The following is a 25,197-nucleotide window of genomic DNA, read 5'->3' on the forward strand; positions in this document are numbered from 1 at the left end:
CAATGTCCTGTGTAGAGAAGATAGCCAGTTGACAGATAATCGGACTGCCCGGACCTGAAAAGGATCAGTGTGTTGTGTGAGCTTTGTAGCTTTCTGAGAGTACCCCATGTTACATCCCCATTACATTTGCATTGAAGCTTTGTGGAGAGAGACAGTGGCACTGGTGTTTGGTGAGATTAGTGTGGAAAACATGGATTTCTGTGGAGGGATATTGTCGTTCAGTGGATTATATACCTATCCAGGCTCTGCATCCTATGCCACTACATCCTTCTGCTGGAACTATAGTGCTCATGTCAGACAGGAGACAATTGACAGAACAGCAATGGTGACAAAGCTGGGTGCAGGAACGAATGTCCTAACTCCTGGCCAGCACCAGGACACAGTCTGGATTCCAAGGAATGCTATTATTTTGTTCAGATAGTCCCACTGTTTGAAGGTAGGAAGAAGTGATGGTAAATTTCTTGAATGAAGCCCTAGATAGCAGCACTGTGAATATTTTTACAGTAATCCTTGAACTCTTGTTGTCCACCTACCTTTGCTTTGCTGAATGGCAGCATAACATAAGGAGGGTGAGATGGCTTATTTTTAGCAGGCCTGGGAAAAGCAGAGAACTGAAGTTCTGACTTCACTGGCTACATGCATGTCTTGGTCTAGTAACTCAGAAGGTACTGTAGTCTGAAACTGTCATACAATAAGCATATTTAAAAGGAGATTATTAATTTTCGCCTCATTTAAAATCCCCACCCTCCTCTTCCTACCCTGTTCTCTGAAAGTCTTAACATTTATAAAACTTGTGAAATGTCTTGATGCAGAGTGTGCTGCTCGGAGATCATAAACAGAGCTTTTATATTACCAGGAAATAGTTTCAATGTCACTAATCTCTAAGATCTTGAGGTTCATGTCAACTTCCAGAGTCAACATACATCTGTTGCAGGGTGGCAATAAAAAAACCTAGCAGCTGCATAATAGGCACCCTTCTGTATCAAAGAGTAGTTTTAGTTTTCCTGCACAGTGCTCCAATCTGTCAATATTGTTCCCAAAGTTTCCACACATACTGACATTACTGACTTTCTGAACAACACCTTTAAAGCATGAGCTAATATCTGGCAATCATTATCCAAAATTATAATTGTCAAATTGAAAAATGAATGAAAAAAGATCTTGTAATCCTATAGAGAACTGTATATATATATTAATTTTACATAATTCTTGGATTTCCTTTGGGACCCCATCTTTGTATACTTGGTGTATAACGAAAGCAAATGACACAGCTCTTGTGTCTGTGAAGGTTATTCTTTACCCAGGTTATGGTTTAAAGAATTCCAGGTATGGCTATTTTAAACCGTTACATTAGACCAGCTTGGACCAATGTTAATATGCATATGCCATGCATATGGAAGCTGGCATTCTCTGAATGACACCTGTGCTGAGCAGCTGACCGCCTATGTTCAGAATGCATTAGGCCAGCTGCCCACCGCAGGACTCAAAAGTAAGTGCTGATCACTGGATTAGCTGTGTCTACTTCAGTGACTTCAAGCCTCCAGGGGCATCAGCCAGGTATGGTGTATATACAAACTGGACCAATGTCACTATGTAAAAATATATCATACCTGGAATTCATCTTTAACTAGGTGGTAGTTATACACAATGAACCAGCAAACACAAATGCTCCTGTGCTTGGGGATGGACTCGATGCAGGCTACAACCACGTTAAGAATGTCCTGGAACATGCACACCTTGCTGCCCTCAACAGACTGGGGGAATCCAAATATACTGAATGAGGAAAGAACAAAGAGAGGGCGCACAGGCCTAGTGCATTAGCATAAAAAATGTTTAATAAGAAATAAAATAGGTGTTGTACTCACAAACGACAATAAAGTCAAGGCACATCATAAAAGAACAGCTTGGTCAACACAGAGTGGCTCTGAGGAAGAGGCAAGTCCTCGAAACGCGTCAAATGCGTCAAATGCTAAGGCAGAAATGTTCATTCTAATTTTAACTATTTCTGTGAGTTTTTTTAACATCCCTTATGGATTTTCTCCAATGTAGAACAAAAAATGGTGAGAAGGCAGGTTAATGCAGGAAAGTCTTCCCACTTTCCAGTAAATGTAAGAAAAGGGGAGTTAATTAGTTTACAAATTGCATTCTAAAAATATTTTGTAATCTACAGTGACCCTATTTAGATCCATGAAGAAGAAACCTAATTTTTGGACTATGTATGTATATATTCCTTCCTAGAGGTACATATAGGGTATGTCAAGTCAAGGTTCTAGTTTTCTAGTTTTGCATAGAATTGGGAAGGATTACAACTCCCTAACCGGGGACAGTAATATAAATCTGAAAGGGGCTCATATACTTTAAAATAAAAGCATTTTTATTTTTGTTTGTGTTGCTGTTATAAAGTTACCCTTATTTCTTCTAATCCTTCCCCATTTTATGAAAATATAGAAAAAAAGTTTGTTTTTTTGGGGTTTTTTTTTACATACCCCTTAAAGGCTATGTTCACCTTTCTGAAAATGTTACACCTGTATCCGGGATGTTACAAGTAACATGTTCAGCATCCTCCCCTTCTCTCCCCTCCCTTTGACAGTGGGAGGAGATCTCCTCCCCACATCTGCAGTCATAACTTGGAAACAGTGTGGCCATGCGGGGCTCCACCTACACGGCCACGTCATTCATTCACAGTTTCCAGTGAATTAATAGGCTACAAATATTGTTAGCCATTGCGACTGATAGCTTGTAGTCCCCAATGAGCTACAAGGGTGCTGGTGAGCATTCTTCTCTTGTAGTTCATTGATCTTCTTGCTCTCAACTGCCTGTCCATATGGGAGGTACAGGCAGACAGCTATCCTGAGAGTATGCAGGAGCCTGAGATTTATACCTGAGATTAACTGATCGAGGGTATAATGCTCTGAACACTCGTTTGAAAAAAAAAAAATCTACAATTGTTTTTACCTGCAAAAAAATGTGCATTTATTATTTTGTTTTCAAAAGGTAAACTTTTCCTTTAATAGTGTGATATATCTGATGGATAGAAACTATGTAAAATTAAGAAATGTAAAATTAAGAACAAGCAATCTGAATAAATGTTCTGACATTATCACAGTGGTACGTTTACTGGATATAATTTGCAATTCACTGATCTACATTCTTGCTAAAGACCTTCTAGGCTGCTCTTAAAATTACTGATGCAGTAAGGTCCCCCATTCCTGCACTGCATTAGTCTGTATGGCTAGGAACAAAGAAAAAATTTATAATATTTTATTCCTTAATCCCCCTGCAGTTGGCACTCTATTCTGCCGTATGACACATCCCTGGATTTACAGAGGCCCTCACTGTGCTTTGTGTACAATGCAGGATTGCTGGTCCTGTCTTGTACCTGATTGTCTGAGAGCTGCCACCAGGCAGGCAGTGGAGTGATGCATGAAATTTTGGCATTGTTCTTAAAAATATGACTGATCATGCCAAAAAACTGTCTTTTATTTAAAGTTAGTGATCATATGAAGCCATTTATAATTACAAAGTTGTTTGGCTCCTTTTTTAAATCATAATGATAACAGAAAATTACCCAAATGTCCCTGATCAAAAGTTTACATAACCTGGAATGTTTGGTCTTGGTGTAGACACACACAGGTTAAAATGGCAATTAAAAGTTTATTGCCCACATCTGTGGCTTTTTAACCACTTGCACTCCTGAAGATTTACCCCCCTTAATGACCAGGCCTTTTTTTTGCTGTTTGGCGCTGCACTAATTCAACTGATAATTGCGCGGTCATGCAATGCTGTACCCAAAACGAAATTTACGTCCTTTTTTTCACACAAATAGAGCTTTCTTTTGGTGGTATTTTATTTTTCATTTTTTGCGCTATAAACAAAAAAACCCCAAAAATTTTGAAAAAAAAAACATATTTTCTACTTTCAGCTATAAAAAATGTATCGTAAACTCAAAGTTAGTCATAAATTTAAGCCAAAATGTATTCTGCTACATGTTTTTGGTAAAAAAAATCCCAATAAGTGTATATTGATTGCTTTGTGTGAAAGTTATAGCATCTACAAACTATGGTATAGATACTGTAATTGGTACTTGTCTGTTAATTCACTGGATTTATTTACTTATCAACATAGTAATTCACCGGATTCATTAACTTGTCAATATAGTTAACATAGTTTAAAAGTTTTATTTAAAACTAATTACTTAGCTAGGATGTCAGTAAAGTGGGTCACGATGGAGGGCAAAATTGCACTATATCACCGAGAATGCTGTCGAACACATTGAAGTTACGGGCTCAAACTCTGCAGCGCCACATATACTCGCACATATATGAATCGAGCATTTGTCTATGCATTCCATTATGGCGTTTGTTGCGTTCCTTGGCCGCTTTCCACGATCGTTCGATTTTCTCAGTATGGGCACCGGTCACGGGATCCACAAAGTTCTGTGAATGATTTACGGTTAAATGCGTCAGTCCAGCCTGTCTACTAACCGTCTTGTACGCAGCCCATTCATCTGAGATCACTGTTGTTCCAGGTAGGATGTTCGCTTTAACGATGTTTCCGATGTATGGTCTTGCACTGGAAACATAAAACACTCATTTGTTTCCCGACATATACCACCGAACACCCATTGTTGTGGAAGGACTCTTCCGACCTGATTTTTGCGGCAGGAGAATAAACTTTAATCTATTTCGACGGTTGTATTAGGGCCGCCGATCACTACAGGATTTAGAATCAAAGAGTTAGCACAAACCTCATGGAGATAATTATTCCAATCTATTGTTGCATCATGACCAATGTCCAACTCGCTATCACAAAATGAGATGCTTGTCAGCTCTTTAGACCAACAGTAAATGAAAAGCATGATCTGGCGGTACGACAGTCACAAACCTTGTAGCCACGTCCCTTTGCGAAGAGGTATGTCTTATTTACATGTACTTTGATGGCACCGCTAACGATCTTGACGATCGCTCAGCGAAAGAGTCATGGCATGATTGTTTGAACAGCGCCTTCCATTGTGCAAAACCCCGCGTTGTTACAGAAATTGTACACTGGAAGCTTTGTCATGAACTAAAGCTGAATGTTCTGAGATTCATGGCGTCTTTTCTCTTCAGATTTATAATGGAAATGACGTCAGCGCTAATTACAATGGTCACCTTACACGCATTAAAATAATAAATCCGGTGAATTAGCAGACAAGTACCCTAAAACTTATGCCTTTTTTTTGCTATACAGCGCTGCACTAGTTTAACTGACAATTCCGCGGTCATGCAATGCTGTACATAAATGAAAGTTACGTCCTTTTTTCACACAAATAGAGCTTTCTTTTGGCGGTATTTGATCACCTGTGCGCTTTTTATTTTTTGCGCTATAAACAAAAAAAAATCACGAAAATTTTGAAAAAACTGTATATTTTACTTTTGGCTATAAAAAATATATAGTAAACTCAAAGTTAGTCATAAATTTAGGGCAAAATGCATTCTGCTACATGTCTTTAGTAAAAAAAATCCCAATAAGTGTATATTAATTGCTTTGTGCAAAAGTTATACTGTCTACAAACTATGGTATATATACTGTAATTTATCCGATTTTTTGCTATACAGCACTGCACTAGTTTAACTGACAATTGCGCGGTCATGCAAAGCTGCACCCAAACAAAATTTATGTCCTTTCTTTCACACAAATAGAGCTTTGTTTTGGTGGCATTTGATCACCTGTGCGCTTTTTTATTTTTTGCGCTATAAACAAAAAAACAACAGAATTTTGAAAAAAAAAAACAATATTTTTTCATTTCCGTCATAAAAAATATCCAAAAATCTCAAATTTCGTCATAAATTTAGGCCAAAATTTATTCTGCTACATGTTTTTGGTAAAAAAAATCAGAATAAGTGTATATTGATTGCTTTGTGTAAAAGTTATAGCATCTACAAACTATGGTATAGATAATTTGAAATTTACACAGCTTTTACTTTCTGACTGCCCATCACATTTCTTGAGGTGCTAAAATACCAGGATAGAACAAACACCCCCAAATTACCCCTTTTCAGAAAGTAGTCACCCTAAGCTATCTGCTGAGAGGCATATTGTGTCCATGGAAGATTTGTTTTTTTTCCACAAGTTTCTGGAAAATGACAAAAACTTTTTTTTTTTTTAAACAAAGTTGTCATTTAAATGATTTATTTCTCGCACAAGCCATGGGTATATGTGGAATTACACCCCAAAATACATTCTGCTACTTCTACCGAGTATGAGGATACCATACGTGTGAGACTTTTTGGGAGCCTAGCCACATACAGGAGCCTGAAATCCAATGACCACTTTGAAAGCCTGAAGGTGCGTAACTTCTTCATTTCACTTCCTCACTGCCTATCACGGTTTTGAAGGCCCTGACATGCCAGGATAGCACCAACCCCCCCCCCCCCCCCAAATGACCCCTTTTTGGAAAGTAGACACGCCAATCAATTTAAAAAGAGGCATAGTAAGTATTTTGCAGATCTCATTTTTTTTCACAAGGTTTTGAAATATAAAAAAATTTAAGAAAAAATGTTTTTGTTTTCTTTCTTCATTTTCCAAAAACTTGTGGCAACAAACGAGATCTGAAAAATACTCATCATGCTTCTTATCACATTCCTTGGGGTGTCTACTTTCCAAAAATTGGTCATTTGGGGGGGGGGGGGGGGGTTGGTGCTATTCTGGCATTCCAGGGCCTCTGACAATGTGATAGGTAGTCAGGAAGTGTAATGAGGAAATAAAGCCCTTTAAAAGCCTGAAGGTGCTTATTGGATTTTGGGGTACTGTACTTGGCTAGACTGCCAAAATGTCTCTCACATGTGGTACCCCCATACTTGGATGAAGTAGCAGAATGTATTTTGGTTAAATTTGGTTAAATTTTGGGCAAATTTTTGGTTAAAGTGATTACGAGGGACCGAATTTTGTGGAGCCGGTCAAATTCAGGGTCACCCCGAAGACGACTGAGTGTGTTGTCGTTGAAGTGCATAAAATGCATTATTGTCTCATATCTATGCCTGACCATGGCAGCAGAGAACATGGACATGTGAACAAGCGGGTCTGTGGACCAATACAACCGCAATTGATTTTTTTTTATTAATGCCCATGTTGAGGGTTAGGCCCAAAAAAACGTTAAATTTGGAAACCGTAATGGGTTTCCATGCGATTGGTCTGGCAAGGTTTGAATTTGGGTTGGCGGCGATAAATTGTCGTGCATATAAATTGCTTTGATCCACAATCAAGGCATAAAGATCATCTGTGAAAAACAGCTAAAAAAAAAATCAACGAGAGTATTTAAATTTGCTGTTTCCACCTGAATTCCGGGTTGGGCAGTGAATGGGGGAAGTGTGCTTCAGAATTTGTGGGCTGCTAATTGGGATTTCCAAGCACATCCGGAAGGATACTAGGGGCTCTACGGGCCTGTCTGCAAATTCTTGGTGGCCGCGGGACACTACGTGTGCTCGCCACCGCACCAGCTTGTACTGCACTTATGGGACTCGCCACGTCACCAAGTGATACTGCAGTGCTGGTATGTATAAGACCAGGATGGACTAGGCCGCTGGTGCTCGCCAGTTCACCAAAAGGTAGTGCGGCACTAGTACTGGCACTCTGCTGCATATGAGAGTCATCATGCGTTTGTACCACCTCAGCAACCTGGGAATGGGGTCGGGTACGCCTGATCTTAGCAGGGACCTCTTCTCTGTCGTCTGAGCTATCTGTCAGGGTGCCGCTGCTGTCTATAGGTTCGTATTCTGAGCCTGATTCTGTCAGGGAGTCTTCCCCTTAGCTCTCACCTGACATGCTCAGAATCCTGTAGGCCTCTTCACTAGTGTACCTTTGCTTGGACATTTTGGCCACTAAATTTATAGGTACCTAGTGCGACTCACAGGAAAAAGAGCGCCTGGCTGTCAGGGACTGCTTGAACCGCTACAAAAAATTTACTGACAAGTGCTAACAGAGATCAGGCCTGATTCTGTGAACACTGCGGTTTAATGTATCAAGTGACAGTTATCTACTGACACTGCACTTGCTGGGGGAGAAGGGGGGGCGTAGGGGCTAAACGCAGGTGCTGGCAGGTGTCGGGGCTGATCCCACTAACGCTGCATTTTCGGGGATACTATAATAATGTGAACGCTGGTATAGTGCTGATCTGATCAAAGATATTGATCCAATCAGACACTATACTAGCAATGGAGGTTTAGCGTGCAAGTGAGCGTGTTTCTGGCAATCAAGGGGTCAAATGTGATTACTTGTGTAATCTGACGCTATCTGGGAGGGGCGCTAACTGACGCTAACACTATTGGAAGTCACCAGTGACACTAATACAGTGATCATTAAAAATATCTGTTCACTGTAATCAATGACACTGGTGACAGGGTAGTGAAGGGGTTAACTGGGGGGGCGATCAGGGGGTTAAATGTAACCTAGGTGTGTTCTAACTGTAAATGTGTAGTGTTTTACTCACTTTTACTGTGTCTTCTTCTCTCTCTGGCACAGAATGTGCCCAGGCAGAGAAGAATGACATCATTATTATTATTATACAGTATTTATAAAGCGCCAGTGGTTCGCTCAGCGCTGTACGTTACAAAGGGGGACAGAACATGTGACAGAACAATACCAATACAATGCAAAACATGAGGGGATTGAGGGCCCTGCTCTTTCGAGCTTACAATCTAGGAGGCAGAGGATAGTGGCACAGGAGGAGATAGCTGTGGGGGATGGAGTGGTAGGCAGAGTGAGGAGGTCGGCAGGTTAGCAGGGGGTGGGGTATGCTTCCCTGAAGAGATAGGTTTTCAGAGTGCGCCTAAATGAGAGGAGAGTAGGTGATAATCTGATGGGTTGGGGTAGGGAGTTCCAGAGGATGGGTGACACCCTGGAGAAGTCCTGGAGGTGGGCATGGGAGGAGGAGACCAGGGAACTAGAGAGATGGAGGTCTTGTGAGGAGTGGAGTGTGCATGCTGGGCGGTACTTGGATATTAGGTCGGTGATGTAGTTCGGGGCAGTGTGGTGGACAGCTTTGTACATCAGTGTTAGGATTTTGAATTTGATCCGTTGCGCAATCGGAAGCCAGTGGAGGGATTGGCAGGTGGCGGAGATGGAGAGGTTGGAAAGGTGAATGAGTCTGGCAGCCGTATTCAGGATCGACTGAAGCGGGGATAGCCAGCGGCGAGGCAGGCCAGTGAGGAGGGAGTTGCAGTAGTCGAGTCGTGATATGATGAGGGAGCGGATGAGCTGTTTAATGGTTTCTGGGGTTAGCGTATTTTGGCGATGTTGCGGAGGTGGAGTCTGCACGAGTTTGTTAAAGATTGGACTTGGGGCTGGAAGGATAGGTTGGAGTCCAGAATGACACCAAGTACTCAGGCCTGCGGGGCGGGTTTGATGGACATCATATCCTGTTTTGTGTAACTGTCAACACAGGACAGGATAGGACAGGGACCGATCATCTGATTTCATCCGGACAACACTGGCTGAAACCGAATGATTGATCCTTCGGGGATCAAATGGTGAGAGCCGCGGGTCGGCGGGGGGTGCGCGCCCCCCCCCCCCCCGCGAAAGCCTTGGGAGCGTGGAACACGTTTAAAAACGTGCTTTTGCGCAGCCGTGCTGCCCTGCCACCGTTTTAATGCAGTGGCTGGGCGGCAAGAGGTTAAATTGCATTGTCTATTTATAAATAGTCAGTGAGTTCTGAACATGAATGCATTGGGCAGACTAGATACTGACCTATAGGGAGCAGAAAAAAACTGTCAAAAGAACTGTGTAACAAAGTAATGGAACTCTATAAAGATGGAAAAGGATATAAAAGATCTTAACTATGTCAGTCATTACTGTTCAGTCACTTATTAAGAAGTGGAAAATTTGTGAATCTTCTGCTACTAAGTCAAGGTCAAGTAGACTAAGAAAGATTACAGCCACAACTGCCAGAAGAATTGTTCGGTATACAAAGAAAAACTCACAGGTAACCTTAGGAGAAATACAGGCTGCTCTGGAAAAAGATGGTGTGTTTGTTTCAAATAGCACAATACGAAGATACTTAAAAAAAAAAAAAAAATGGCTTCGTATTATCACTATTCTTAAATAAAAGACAGTTTTTCGGCATGATCAGTCATATTTTCAATATCCGTAACAAAATTTCACGATTTCTGTCAGGGTATGAAAACTTTTGAGCACAACTGTAAGTATTTCACGATATACCTACCCCCCCCTCCCCCGGCCAAATGAACATTTAACCTATGCAGTCTTGGCGAAGTGAACTCACTGTATGTGCACATTTAATAGCTGTTCAAAGCAGGGTGTCGATTTTGTATTCGCTTATTAATTGCCAAACATCTGTTTTAGGGCTCAGTGCCTTTTACAGAACAAATCAGTACCTAAACAAGATATAGGGCTTTTGTTGACAACCATTAAGCGTTGTTCAGGGCTCCCCCTGCATGGGGTGGGACCTCATTGGAGCTGCAGAGGTCCCACCCCATCTTCATTCCATACTGTAGGCATTAATCCCACTGTGTGCAGGTTAGCTTGGCTGTTCTGCTGAGTACTGTTCAAAGGATCGAAGAATTTGTCCAATTCAGATGCTTTGTTCTACAGCCTGAGTACAGCTCAATGGTAAGGCAAAAAGCTCTATATTTTTATGGTATCATATCTCTAAAAAACATCTTTTTGCATGTCTATTATTTTCACTGTAATTTTTTTTTAAATGTTTTGCGTTTCTTTTTCAGCCTCTATGTGGTCATTGGAATTGGTATTACGCTCTTCTTATTATTAGTTGGCTCCATCGTCTGTTGTTTTTGCAGATGCATGTTCAGTTCTTGCCTTGGTAACCGTTCACAGCGTAAGTAATGTGTATTAATATGGGTATAATAAGGTCACAGTTCAGCACAATTCAGTTATTGTAAAATTATTCAGATTTCTATCACACACATTTTTGCATATGGATAAGACCTACAGTTTACTCTCTAAAACAGTATGGGCTCTTTTACATGGGCCGCCAAAGGGTGGTAAAATAAATGTTTGAGCATTGGCTTTACCACCCAGCTAATTCTATTACTGCAGTCAGACGGGGTTGTACATGTAAGGGCAACCAAACTAATAAAAGACATGGAGGACCTCAGCTATGAGGAAAGAATAGAGGCACTGAATTTATTCTCTCTTGAAAAGAGGAGATTAAGGGGGGATATGATCAACATGTATAAATACATCAGTGGCTCATATAGTGAACTGGGTGTAGAGCTATTCACCCTGAGGTCATCACAGAGGACAAGGGGGTACTCTTTACATCTGGAGGAAAATAAATTTAATTTCCAAACATGGAAAGTTTTTCTTCAAAGTGAGAGCTGTGAAAATGTGGAATGACTTCCTCAAGAGTTGGTTCTGGCCAGCTCAGTGGATTGCCTTAAAAAAGACCTGGATTCTTTCTTAGATACACAGAATATAGCTGGATACTAACATAAAAAAACAAAAGTCCATCCAGTTCAACCATTTAAAAAAAAAAAAAAAGTTATAATCATATACCCACACTTGATCCAGAGGAAGGCAAAAAAAAACCAGCAAAGCATGATCCAATTTGCACCTGCAGGAAAAAAAAATTCCTTTCTGATCCCCCGAGAGGCAATCAGAAAATTCCCTGGATCAACTTTACCTATAAATGTTAGTATCCAATTATATTCTGTGTATCTAGGAAATAATCCAGGCCTTTTTTAAAGTAATCCACTGAGCTGGCCAGAACCAACTCTTGAGGGAGTCTATTCCACATTTTCACAGCTCTCACTGGGAAGAAACCTTTCCGTATTTGGAGATTAAATTTCTTTTCCTCCAGACGTAAAGAGTGCCACCTTGTCCTCTGTGATGACCTCAGGTTGAATAGCTCTACACTGAGTTCACTATATAAACCACTGATGTATTTATACATGTTGATCACATCCCCCTTAATCTCCTCTTCTCAAGAGAGAATAAATTCAGTTCCTCCAATATTTCCTCATAGCTGAGCTCCTCCATGCCTCTTTTCAGTTTGGTTGCCCTTCTCTGTACTTTCTCCAGTTCCCCGATGTTTTTTTTGTGAATTGATGCCCAAAACTGAACTGCATATTCCACATGAGGTCTTACTAATGATTTGTACAGGGGTAGAATGATATCTCTCTCTGTGGAGTCTATACCTCTTTTAATACAAGAGAGGATTTTGCTCGCTTTAGAAACCACAGCTTGGCATTGCATGCTATTATTAAGCTTGTGATCCACCACAACCCCCAGATCCTTCTCCACCATTGATTCCCCCAGTTGTAACCCCCTAGTATGTATGATGCATGCATATTCTTAGCCCCCAAGTGCATAACCTTACATTTATCCACATTAAACCTCATTTGTCACATACAGTTGCAGGAAAAAGTATGTGAACCCCTTGGGATTACGTGGAGTTTTGCATGAATTGGGCATAAAATGTGCTCTGAACATCATCTAAGTCACAACAATAGAAGAACACAGTATGCTGAACATAATACTACACAAACAGATGTTGCCATGGTTTAATTGCACATAACATTTAAACATTCACAGTGTAGGGAGGAAAAAGTATGTGAGGCCCTAGCTTAATGACTTCTCCCAGAGCTAATTGGAGCCAGGAGTGAGCCAACCTTGACTCCAATCAGTGTGATGATATTGGATGTGTTGCTGACAGCTGTCCTGCCCTTAAAAAACACACACCTGTTTTGGGTTTACTGGTTTCAAGAAGCACTGTCTGATGTGAACCATGCCTCGCAGAAAAGCGCTCTCAGAAGACCTACGATCAAGAATTGTTGACTTGCATGAAGCTGGAAAGGGTTACAAAAGTATCTCCAAAAGCCTTGATGTTCATGAGTCCACGGTAAGACAGACTGTCTACAAATGGAGAAAGTTTAGCACTGTTGCTACTCTCCCTAGGCGTGGTCGTCCTGTAAAAATGACTGCAAGAGCACAGCGCAGAATGCTGCATGAGGTAAAGAAGAATCCCAGAGTGTCAGCTAAAGACCTACAGAAATCTCTGGCACATGCTAACATATTTGTTGACACATCTACAATAAGGAAAACATTACACAAGAATGGAGTACCTGGGAGGACACCACGGAGGAAGCCATTGCTGTCCAAAAAGAATATTGCAGCACGTTTGAAGTTTGCAAAAGAGCACCTGGATGTTCCACAGCACTACTGGCAAAATATACTGTGGACAGATGAAACCAAGATTGAGTTGTTTGGGGAGAACACTCAACACTATGTGTGGAGAAAAAAAGGCACAGCACACCAACATCAAAACCTCATCCCCACTGTAAAACATGGTGGAGGGAGCATCATGGTGTGGGGCTGCTTTGCTGCCTAAGGGCCTGGACGGATTGTTGTCATTGATGGGAAAATGAATTCCAGAGTTTATCAAGACATTTTGCAGGAAAACATACAACCATCTGTCCGCCAACTGAAGCTTGGCAGAGGATGGGTGATGCAACAGGACAATGACCCAAAGCATACAAGTAATTCAACAAAACAATGGCTGCAACAGCACAGAATACGCCTTCTGGAGTGGCCCAGTCAGAGTCCTGACCTCAACCCGATTGAAATGCTGTGGCATGACCTTAAGAGAGCGACTCACACAAGACATCCCAAGAATATTGCTACACTGAAACAGTTTTGTGAAGAGGAGTGGTTCAAAATTACTCCAGATCGTTGTGCAGGTCTGATCTGCAACTACAGGAAACGTTTGGTTGAGGTTATTGCTGCCAAAGGAGGGTCGACCAGTTAAGTCCAAAGGTTCACATACTTTTTCCTCCCTGCACTGTGAATGTTTACATGTTATGTGCAATTAAACCATGGCAACATCTAATGTTTGTGTAGTATTATGTTCAGCAGACTGTGTTCTTCTATTTTTGTGACTTAGATGACGTTCAGAGCACATTTTATGCCCAATTCATGCAAGACTCCACGTAATCCCAAGGGGTTCACGTACTTTTTCTTGCAACTGTAGTTGCCCAATTAAACAGGGCATTGAGGTCGGCTTGTAAATTGAAGACGTAAGGACAATATTCCACTGCACGGCTCGGTGTCATCTGCAAAGACTTAAATGGTATTTTTAATCCCAGACCCTATATTGTTTATAAATATATTAAAAAGTAAGGGTCCCAACATTGAACCTTGGGGAACACCACTGACAACCCTAGACCATTCAGAGTATGAATCATTAACCACTACTCTCTGAATACAACCTTTTAGCCAGTTTTCTATCCATTTACATACAGATATTTCCACGCCTGTAGACTTTACTTTCACAAGATGCTTAGGACTCTGGGTACTGTTATACAGACACACTATAGGCTGATATGTATGTGGAGCTAAGCTCAGACCCTCACATTCCCACTATATTTATGACTGATCCTGTTCCTCAGAGGAAGGTTGCAGATAAACCATTTCTTAAAAAAAATTGCTTTGAGCAATTACAAGGTCATTCCTTTATTTTACATTTATAAACTGATGATTTGTCTTAAAGATATTTGTGTAATAAAAAAATGTTTATCATTTTACAAATAAAAATGTAATGCAGTGTTGACCCTTGACACAGGATTTCCATGAGTTCTAAAATAAATAAATAATAAAAAAAACACTATAAAGTGAGGGGGCAGTAAAGAAGAGATGCGTTACTGCCTTGACTTATTCACTTCTGTGTCAGCCACTGAGCTCCACCGACAATAGGTTTTACAACAAAGCAAATAAAAAGAGTCAGGAAAATGTGATGAGGAGCCTAAAGCTGCACCCATTGCTTCCATACAAGAACACAAAAAATGAATGTGCAATATTTCAGATTTATCTTTGAAAAAAATGTTATGTTTATTTAAAAAAAAAAGTAACTCTGACTGTAATAGGAGAAACATAAATACAAAACAACCTATTGAAATAGCATTTCAGAATCCAATCTTGTGAAAAACAAATTCCAGATCACTTTGAAAACCCAATTATGTGCAGATGCTTTTCACATGATTTGATACATGAAATAAATATTCACTCAATATTTTCCACTAAAAATTCCCAACTTCATTAGTAAATCAGCCTCATTGCGTTGATGAAGTGCTATCTCAACAATTGCTAAAGGGAGGAAATTGTGGTTCTCTCTCTATTAATTATAGGCTGAGCATACAAGGCATTGTTTTCAATTACTTCGGAAATAATAAGAATAGCTCTAAACATCCACAGTGATAAAATTATGAACAATATGTATGGCTGCAAAACCTAACCCGAAAAGGTGGATATAACAGTGAAAAATAGGTTTGCGCTCATATACTCCAAATGAAATCTCATCTACAGTGCTAAATAAAACATAATATCCAAATTGTAAAAACAAAAAACCATAAACATAATGTGTTTCAAATAAAGTCCAAAAACACCAGTGACAAATATTCCTTTTCTTGTTGTGTCTTTAAATGAGAATAAATTTATAAAAAATTCAGTGTTCCGTGAGGAAGTCTGGTGATGAAATGCGTTGGAGTATATGAGCGCAAACCTATTTTTCACTGTTATTGTTTTCAATTAGTTAGTTGACTCAGACTATCTTTGTGAGAAGGAAAAGTAAAACTCAACCATTATGTTAATTTCAAATGTGCAAACTGCACTGCAGAACTTGAAAAAAGTAGCTGCAAAGCAGTAAGCCAAGCATGTCTACATAATGAGCGAACATGGCTGCTCCCACAAACATTTATGATTACCAATTATTCATAGAAATAAGTTTTTAGAATATCAGTGCATGTTGCTAAGATTATTTACATCCGATTTTTTTTTTTTGTGTGTTAATATATTACCTTTGAGGGAAATGTGGAATGTGATGCCTAATTCCATAATTTATTTATACTACTTTACTATATTACTTACATCTAGTGAGAGCATTTTTATTGTGTTTTGTTTCCCTTTTATGGGAATGTATAGTGCCTTTGTCTGTATTTTAATTTTTCCTTCAGTGTTTATTACTGAGCAACAGAGGACACATCCTGTGCCCCTGCTGGAGTACAGTGTCAGCTGAAGAAGGGCGTACACACAGGACATGGTGTCAATGAAGGTGGAGAGTATAGCCCACCTACCATATCCTGCTGTATCATTACTGTGCATTAACCCTTTGCAATCTTTTTTGGCCCTGTAAATAAACTCAGCATTTTGCACATCATTCTAAATGTACTTTTTTACTGAACACTGTACAATAAAATACCTGGGAAGTTTTAGAATCCTTTTAGCTTAAGATTTTGTAGGATGGGAAGTGGGAGGGGGGAATCAAACTAGTGCTGTGTTTAAAAGGTCCAGCACACATGTAGGTCCAGTGCACACACGTAAAACAGGGACTGCACCACACCTGTGAGGTATTGGTGCGAATGTCAGAGTGAGAGCCATAATTCTAGTGCCAGAGCTCACGTTAACTCTAAATTCATAATTTGTGAAGGTTTTTAAAGCATTGCTTATAGACAATTTTAGGTCTCAAAGTTTGTCGCCATTTGACAGACATGCACAATCTTAAATCTTAACATTAAATCACAGGGTAAGTGAGCGCTTAAAATAAAATGATAAAAATGAATAAAATGAGATAATAGCAGCTGAACACCAAAAAAAAGGTACCATATAAACCTCCAAAATAGTCAAATACATAAAAAGGGGGGTGCAGCGCTAAATAATTGTGCTTGGAGCATATAAACATGTTCATGCAGGGAAAACAGCATGGTAAAACAATATTAAAGTGCAAATAAAGGTGCAAATCAAAATGTCACCTATTGGTGACTAAAGGTGATTGGACACTAAACCAAAACAGTCTATGACGTGATCAAGAAAGATCCCAAAAAGATCTCCAAAAAATCCAATGGCTGGATCCGTGGATGAGGTGATAAATGTGTAAAGATTGCGCACTCAGCAGATACTCTCAGAACATCAAGGATCCTTATATGAGTCTGGTCAGATCTGGTCAAATGCCCCTCGCCACTTGATAGTATTGCCACGTTTGGAAAAGGCCGCTCTGCAGATGTGAATGGCTCCCAACGGAGCTCAAAGAACAAAGGAGGCCAAAATAGTGTAATACCTTATGGCACAGGGTGTTTTATTCCCAAAAAAACACAATACAGGCAGGAGCAGGAAAGATACTGACCCAACATATGTAAGTTGCAAATGGCCCTCGGGGCCCTCGTGGTGACATGACATAGCTAACCCCCTATGACTACGTGCCTTCGCACGAAATGCGTCAGAAAGCGGCTACAGCGGTGTGACATCACGCCGACCGGCGCCACGAGGGCCCCGGCGGCCATTTGCAACTTACATATGTTGGGTCAGTATCTTTCCTGCCTGTATTGTGTTTTTATGGGAATAAAACACCCTTTGCCATAAGGTATTACACTATTTTGGCCTCCTTTGTTCTTTGAGCTCCGTTGGGAGCCATTCACATCTGCAGAGCGGCCTTTTCCAAATGTGGCAATACTATCAAGTGGCGAGGGGCATTTGACCAGACTCATATAAGGATCCTTGATGTTCTGAGAGTATCTGCTTTAAATGCGCATTGTGATTGCGTATCTGGTGAGTGCGCAATCTTTACACATTTATCACCTCATCCACGGATCCAGCCATTGGATTTTTTGAAGATCTTTTTGGGATCTTTCTTGATCACGTCATAGACTGTGTTTTGGTTTAGTGTCCAATCACCTTTAGTCACCAATAGGTGACATTTTGATTTGCACCTTTATTTTAAATCTTAACATGTTTGGTATCTATTGCTTCAACACTACATCATCTTATATATTTTACCAAAAATGGGCATTATAACTATGTAAATTAATTTTAGTTAGTGTGGCTGAAAAAAGACAAAAGGCCATCGAGTTCAACCATAACCATTTACCCTCCTGAGGATTTACCCCTCTTCCTGACCAGACCATTTTTTGCATTGCGGCGCTGCGTTATTTTAACTGACAATTGTGTGGTCAATGCTGCACCCAAATTAAATTTGCGTCTTTTTTTTGCCCCAAATTCACCTTTCTTTTGGTGGCATTTGATCGCCTGGGAGGTTTTTTATTTTTTGTGCTACAAAAAAAACAAAATAAAGACTGACAATTTTGAGAAAAAAAGAATATTTTGGACTTTATGCTATTAAACATGTCCAGTAAAAGAACTTTAAAAAATCAAATTTCGTCATAAATTTACCCCAAAATGTATTCTGCAACATTTTTGCTAAACAAAATCCCAATACGTGTAAATTAATTGGTTTACGTTAAAGTTATAGCATTTACAAATCGTGGTATAGATACTGGGATTTTTTTTTCTACTAGTAATGGCGGCAATCAATGACTTTTAGCGGGACTGCGGCGGACATTCTGACACTGGGGGGAACTGACTTGGCGTCACTGACATCCCCAGTGACACAAATACAATGTTCAGTGCTAAAAAAAAAAAAAAAAAAAAAAAGCACTGACACTGTATTAATGGAACTGGGCAGGAAGGGGTTAATATGAGGGGCGATCAAAGGGTTAACTATGTGTAGGGGGTGTTTTTACTAGGGGGCTGTAAGCACACTGCTCTGGATGGCTGTGCTGTGCACAGCCATCCAGAGCAGTGTGCCCGAGCCGACAGGGAGGAAGACTGATAGTAAACAAAACAGCTTTCCTCCCTGTCAGAGATGCTTGGTAATCACTGAGTGCCAGCGGGTAATTACCGGCCAGGACCCGGTGATTGACAGCAGCGGCGTGCGCCCCCTACCCGGAAATGCAATATCACATATATACCTTGTTTCCCCTAAAATAAGACCTACCTCAAAAAAAAGACCTAGTGCTATTTTTGGGAATTGCTAAAGTATAAGACTTACCCCGAAAATAAGACCTAGTTGTGATCAGGGCTTTCTTTCTGGCGGAACGTCATTCCGCCACCTCCGGCACTGGCCTGGCGCACACCCATATCTACTGGCTCCACACAGGAAATCAAGACAATACATGGAAAGCAAATGGGTATTGGTGGCAATACAAACATAAGCAATACAATATAGTAGTAATCACTGCAGCTCAGTTTGGCTTCCCTCCACCACCGTTTTTAGCTGTGCTCCAAGCATTTGCAATGACAGCTCTTTGCTTCTGCATCACTGAATGTGGAGATGCTGATGTCACTACTCCATTCTGCCAGGCATTGGATATCCAGGCTGAAGTTTTAATTTTGTGACCTGGATATCCTTTAGATTTATGGGATATCGGGAACCTCCAGGAAAGATTTATGTTGCACTGTTAATGCACAGGGCAAATATAGGACAACTAGGTAAGGAAATAAGTCTGTGTTTACCTACTTAGTAAATAGACACCTATCATTTTTTTCCTTTCAATAATCTATTAGGTTTTTTGATCATTTTAAATACAAGATCAATCGTGAACGCATACTAGTACATAAAACCAAAGTTACAAAAGTAAACAGATGTTAATGGAGGTCGTATGTGAGTAGGACAAAATTGAAATGACACCTATCATTTTTGTTTTTTTAAAAGTATCAAAATATCTTAAACTTTAAACCAAAAAATCTTGCAGGTTTCTCCTGATATTGCAAACATGAAACACCAGTGTGATTGGTTACATACTATTATGACAGAAAACACTAAATCATTATTTTGTGCCTAAGATGTAATATCTTTTTTATTTATTTCTAGATATAATCTAATGGAAGATGTCTACACTGAAACTTTGACATTTTGAGAAGCAAATTTTCCTGCAGGGTTACAGTATTAAGGGTACAGAACACACCAATGAGCAAACTGGAACATTCTGTGACTAGTTCATGCTATAACAAACAAAAAAACAATAATTAGTACCTTTTTTGTGTGTTTTTTTTTTTTATGGCAGTCAAATTCCTTGATTGCTTTAATGTCAGAAGAAATATTGTATTTGGTCATTTAGCAAGTGTCCAATTTAAAAATAGGAAACAGTGTGGTGTCCCAGGGGGGTCACACTAGCTTTAGCTACTTATCAGTGATGATGATGGCTGACCAACCACAGCACCATGGGTACTCTTTTTTTTTTTTTTTTTTTTTTTTTTCTTTTTTTCCTCTGTTTTGACCTCATTAGCAATATTTTAAAAAAATTATTATATAGAGAAATGTGGATAATCTGGCTATGCAGTTTATATCTGCTAAAATCATAGATGACCTGTGCAGGGGAGTGGATGGCAGGGGCATGTATGCGTGAAAACAGCCCTTCTAGAAAAAATTGTTTGTATACAATATGTGAGCCCTGCCTTAAAAGTCTAATTAAAATGGATTTAACCCCTTTCAAAATGTTTACTTTTCAAGAAAACCACTTCCCATTGAAAAACCTAAAGCCCAACTCCTAAAACCTTGAAAATCCCCCCTTGCAGTGGGTCTGCACACGTAACGCCAGAGTTAACTGGTTGTTTAGGTGTAGAGGGCATAGAAAAGATTTACTTTCCAGACCCTCTGCTCCTCCATACTGCTAGATTGGTCCTTACAGTGTCTTCTCCACCAAGCTACAGATGAACACAGTTCTGGTGTCATCCAGACCAATGCAGGGACCACAACTTTGATGCTGAAGGACAGTTCACTGCTGGAGCATGGGGGAGCAGCTACCACCAGGGAAGTGGAGGACTAGGTAAGTACAAGTGCTTTTACTCTCCCCTAGAATAAAGGTGCAGATATACAAAAGCTTGCAGTGCTGGCGCAGTCCCATTGCAAGGGAGAATTTAAAATTTCCTAAAGTTGGACTTTAGGTTCCCTTAATATTTTATCCTTTCGTCTTCACACAGACATACAAGTGTCTTTCCTTTTTGCATTTGGTAATTTGCCAAAACTTGCAGAGAATTTGTACAGAAAGTGTTGAAGTTTTTCCAAGCTTTTAAACCACTATGCAAGCAGAGCATTTATGTTATGTTTTGGAGTATTATAATTTGATTAAATGAGAGCAGCATTTCAGTTTTTTGCTTAAGTGTTACTTGCAGGGATGTATGTTTTAGTATTAAACCATATGTATTTTGAAGAGCCATAGAAAATGTAGTTAATTTTACTTGGCGCAGGTCACAGCCATCTGACCAGAAGAGAATCACACTTGAAACTCATTCTACACTGCAATCATTTGAGTACTAAATTTGTCCATGCTGGAAACATCATTTTTTGAATGTTTGACAGTTGTGATGCGGTCCTGCGCTGTGTATCTGCAAGTGCATTTACTACTTTATGTAATTAATGATATAATAGAATGTAACTGTAAATATAAATTTGTTGCATTTTATTTCTTCTGCTCCTTATACATCATGTGAACAATGTGTTTGTAATGTGTTCCCATGACAGCTCACAGTCTCCTGGTCACCCTCTGACTGTATTCTCTCCACTGACTACAATACCTTCCACTAGCCTGTCCCTCTCTTGTTCATGACGCTGTTATAATGTATTACTACCCACAAAAAGAATGCAAAAATGCGAGCCCAGTGACTGGTAGGTGTGAAGAACTGTTAGTGCAAGTTCACACCAGAACACAGTGCAGGAGAGGCGTGTTCCGTATGTGTTTCAGATAGTTTGTGGGTACCATATCGCCCCACATGACACACAGTGGGGCACAGGCAATTGATTGGAGATGAGGAAAGAACAAACAGAGGGCGCACAGGCCTAGTGCATTACCATAAAAAATGTTTAATAAGAAATAAAGTATGTATTGTACTCACAAACGACAATAAAGTCAAGGCACATCATAAAAGAACAGCTTGGTCAATACAGAGTGGCTCTGAGGAAGAGGCAAGTCCTCGAAACGCGGCAGCCTATTGGATGTCTACACTCCATTTTGCGGACTGTTACTCAGCGCGGTGTTGACCTAGCTGTTCTTTTATGATGTGCCCTGAGTTTGTTGTTTGTGAGTACAACACCTACTTTAGTTCTTATTAAACATTTTTTATGGTAATGCACTAGGCCTGTGCGCCCTCTGTTTGTTCTTTCCTCATTCAGTATATTTGGATTCCCCCAGTCAATAGAGGGCAGCAAGGTGTGCATGTTCCAGGACATTCTTGATGTGGTTGTAGCCTAGATCGAGTCCATCCCCAAGCGCAGGAGCATTTGTGTTTGCTAATTCATTGGAGATGCCTTGAAGCCTTTTGGTATGTGTGACATCAGTATCCCAGGAGGCATAGGGCAGTAGAATTGTGGGGGGCGGGGCAGCACATCATTCTCACCTAGGCAAGTAGGGTAGAAGTGCAAGGATGGTTCCTGGTTAAAATTATATTTAGGGGAAAGATACAATTTCAATATGCAATTATCTAACAGGAGAGGGAAGGAAGGGAAATGTTGTAAACTGATTAAACAGGGTGAAGGTCTGCTTTAAGGTTTGTACGCCTTAGCAATATTATATTCTCTAATTATACTGTCTATTATCTAACTGAAGGGTTACTCTTTAGACTTTTTATAGCAAGAAATTGTCTCTCACCAGTGCAAATTTCCTCTACCTCCTGGGAGAAAAGATTGAACTTCTAGGACACAGCTGCAGGAATAAAATCATAAATATTGGCATAATAAATTATAGACTCTAATACATTGATATTGGAAACTTAGGACATTTAAGTCTGTCCTGAAATGTAACATGAACAGACTGTTTTGGCCTTGCTAGATCACACTGATTCAAGGCTGGAGCCACATCGAGGATTGTTAAAGCCAGTTCCCATAAACATCAATCTGAACCAACTCAAACCAGTACAGCCTCAGAGATTTTTTTTAATGTGTTTTTTGTACTTTGCCATTTGCTCTGTTTATTTAATAAGCCAGCTATTCTCCAACAAGAAGGTCTGGCAAGTAAAATCTCAACGAATATACCACAATAAATTTCTCTATGATGTTTCACCATCATGTGATCAGGAATTTGAGTTTCACAGGTCAGAAGGATGCCTCCTGGTTTATAGTATTTTATATGAATCTTCAAAAAGACATTGAGAAATTGAGGCATCTGTCAAAACCTTAACAGACAGAATCTGGAGCAGCTGCACAAGCCAACGAATAAGATTCTTTCATTTTCAAAGCTTAACTGAAAAAAGCTAAAGATAGAAGCTGATTGGTGGTCATGTGCAGCTGCACCAGATTCTGGTTGCTCCAGTTTTTATTAATGCCCCTTATTTTGTTATGATGTTTTAGCTTATTCAGAGAATTTCCTCTACTCAATTTAAAGGGGGAATTTAATTTAGTAAATACATTTGCATGGAACCTTCAACTTTCCTACATTCATACACATAAATACAGACCTTATAGAAGGTCTAGCATTTGTACAGACCTCACAGAAGGGCTAAAATTTAGGCAGCCAATCTGTGAGCCCACAGCAGTATCTTGCATTTCCTAGAAACCAGCTGGATGTGCAGGACTGTGCATACTCCAGTTGAGGCCACAAAGTGTAATTCGTATGGATTTGTTAAAAAGGTTTAGAAAATTTTTGTTGAAGTTGAATTTTTTTTTTTGTTTTTATAGATATTAATGCATAGCCTTCCTATAAATTTAAACTGCCATGAAATAAAACACCCATATAATTACACTATGATTGAGCAACCATTTCCAATTCAGGTGCCACAAACTTCTTGATGCCTCAGAGAATAGGTTTAGCTTCTGTAACATGTGACTTGAGTCAGAGAATAGTTGCTTTCATTTTGTCAAAAGCTAATCACATAGTTGGTTTGCTGTTTAAAGCAGGACTCAAGATTTAAGCTTCTTTTTCTTTTATTTTGGGTGTATAAACAATACTAGCCATTTCACACAAGACTGATGAAGCTCTCATATCTGTGAGAAGCCAGAAATACAGAGAGAGCTGTATTATCCATTGTAAATAAAAATAATATTAAAGGACAGAGTGGTGATCTGGCCATGGGATACAAAGAGAGGTACTTACGTACACACTCAAAAATTAAAAAAACTTAGGCCTGGAGATCTGCTTTAAACATGCTGCAGGTGATTTATTGACTGGCTTCTGAACACATTGAGCATTGCTTACTGTCAGTATTATAGTTTTGTTTTGCATACACCAATAAATGTAAAATGTACAATTTCATGAAGTCTCTTTTCCTTGGTAATGCTTCAAATAAACATTTCATACTAAAGAATCTTTGCATTATGTATGCATAAGAAAAAAAAAAAAATCACAAAAATAATAAAAAGAAGCTAATATATGTCAGTATTATGTAGCAGGCTATGAAGGTTATTTAGTGTATAGTTATTGCTGAGACTTCATATACATAAACTGACCTTCATATATTCCATTATAATTTGTGTATTTATTTAAAGTATATCTGAAATCAAAACAAAGATTTTAAGTATATAGGGTAGTGTAGAATTTTTTTTTTGGGGGGGGGGGGGGGGGGGGGGTGAGAAATGGCCCTCCCTAGCCAGGATATTGTAGTAAACTTGTAGATAAATATGAGACCCGGAACATTTGCTAAGTGGAAGACTGGGTTCTATGAGCAGAGGGGGTTTCCTTCCTGAGGAATAACCAGTAATCTAAATCAAAAGTCAGTGGGAGAAGAGGAACTACTGCAGCCAAAATATATTAACCTAAGTATATAGATACACACTAGCATGGGAATAATAATACAAGCTTTATATAATAAAAAGTTAAATAGTACATAAATCCAAAGTACAAACAGGTAATATCAACACAATAGGACTCCTGGTGGAATTGTGCACATGCACTCAGGTATATATATAGTTCATAATAAAGATACCTACAGATGAATGTTGCAGAAAAGTTTATTTGCGGGGGAGCTGAGGAAGACTACAATGCAATGCTCCTCTTCCCATCAAAGACCTGAAGACAGGATCAATGATGGGGAGATCCTCCAACTAGCCTGGAATGTAGCTCATCACCAACAGAAACTGTGGTGTGACACTGAAATTAAGAATCAGCCTATCTCCTGTGCTCCTTACTCCCAATAGCTTATAATCTGTGATGCAACTGGAACTCTAACTACCTATGGGCTGTTGGATGCCCAACATGACTTTTAGCCTATGCTGGTTACTGAGCTAACACTTACCAGGTACACACACACTCACTCTCTGATATAGTGCATGTAAGATAATAAGATATATTTTTGTCACCAGTCATCATGTTCTATATATATATATATATATATATATACACACACACACATCGTACATTTGCTGTAGCCTAGCCCGTAGCACTGATTAGTGGTTAACTGATAAAATCTCACTCATTGATGTGCATTTCC

General features: G+C 39.6%; 1 protein-coding gene across 1 annotated transcript in view; it reads left to right on the forward strand.

Annotated features, from left to right (window-relative positions):
* Nucleotides 1-24,075, forward strand: part of LOC149454196 (uncharacterized) — a 76,421-nt gene extending 52,346 nt beyond the window's left edge. The window contains exons 3-4 of the mRNA XM_089687727.1: nucleotides 10,719-10,831; nucleotides 19,652-24,075. Of these exons, the coding sequence (XP_089543853.1) occupies nucleotides 10,719-10,831; nucleotides 19,652-19,662 (124 nt within the window). The 3' untranslated portion in view covers nucleotides 19,663-24,075. The remainder of the gene's footprint in view (nucleotides 1-10,718; nucleotides 10,832-19,651) is intronic.
* The last annotated feature ends 1,122 nt before the right edge of the window (nucleotides 24,076-25,197 follow it).

The sequence above is a fragment of the Staurois parvus genome, unplaced genomic scaffold (assembly GCF_062004578.1).
Source record: "Staurois parvus isolate SC_StPar_1 unplaced genomic scaffold, SC_StPar_1.0 ptg000436l, whole genome shotgun sequence".
Taxonomy (NCBI): Eukaryota; Metazoa; Chordata; class Amphibia; order Anura; family Ranidae; genus Staurois; species Staurois parvus.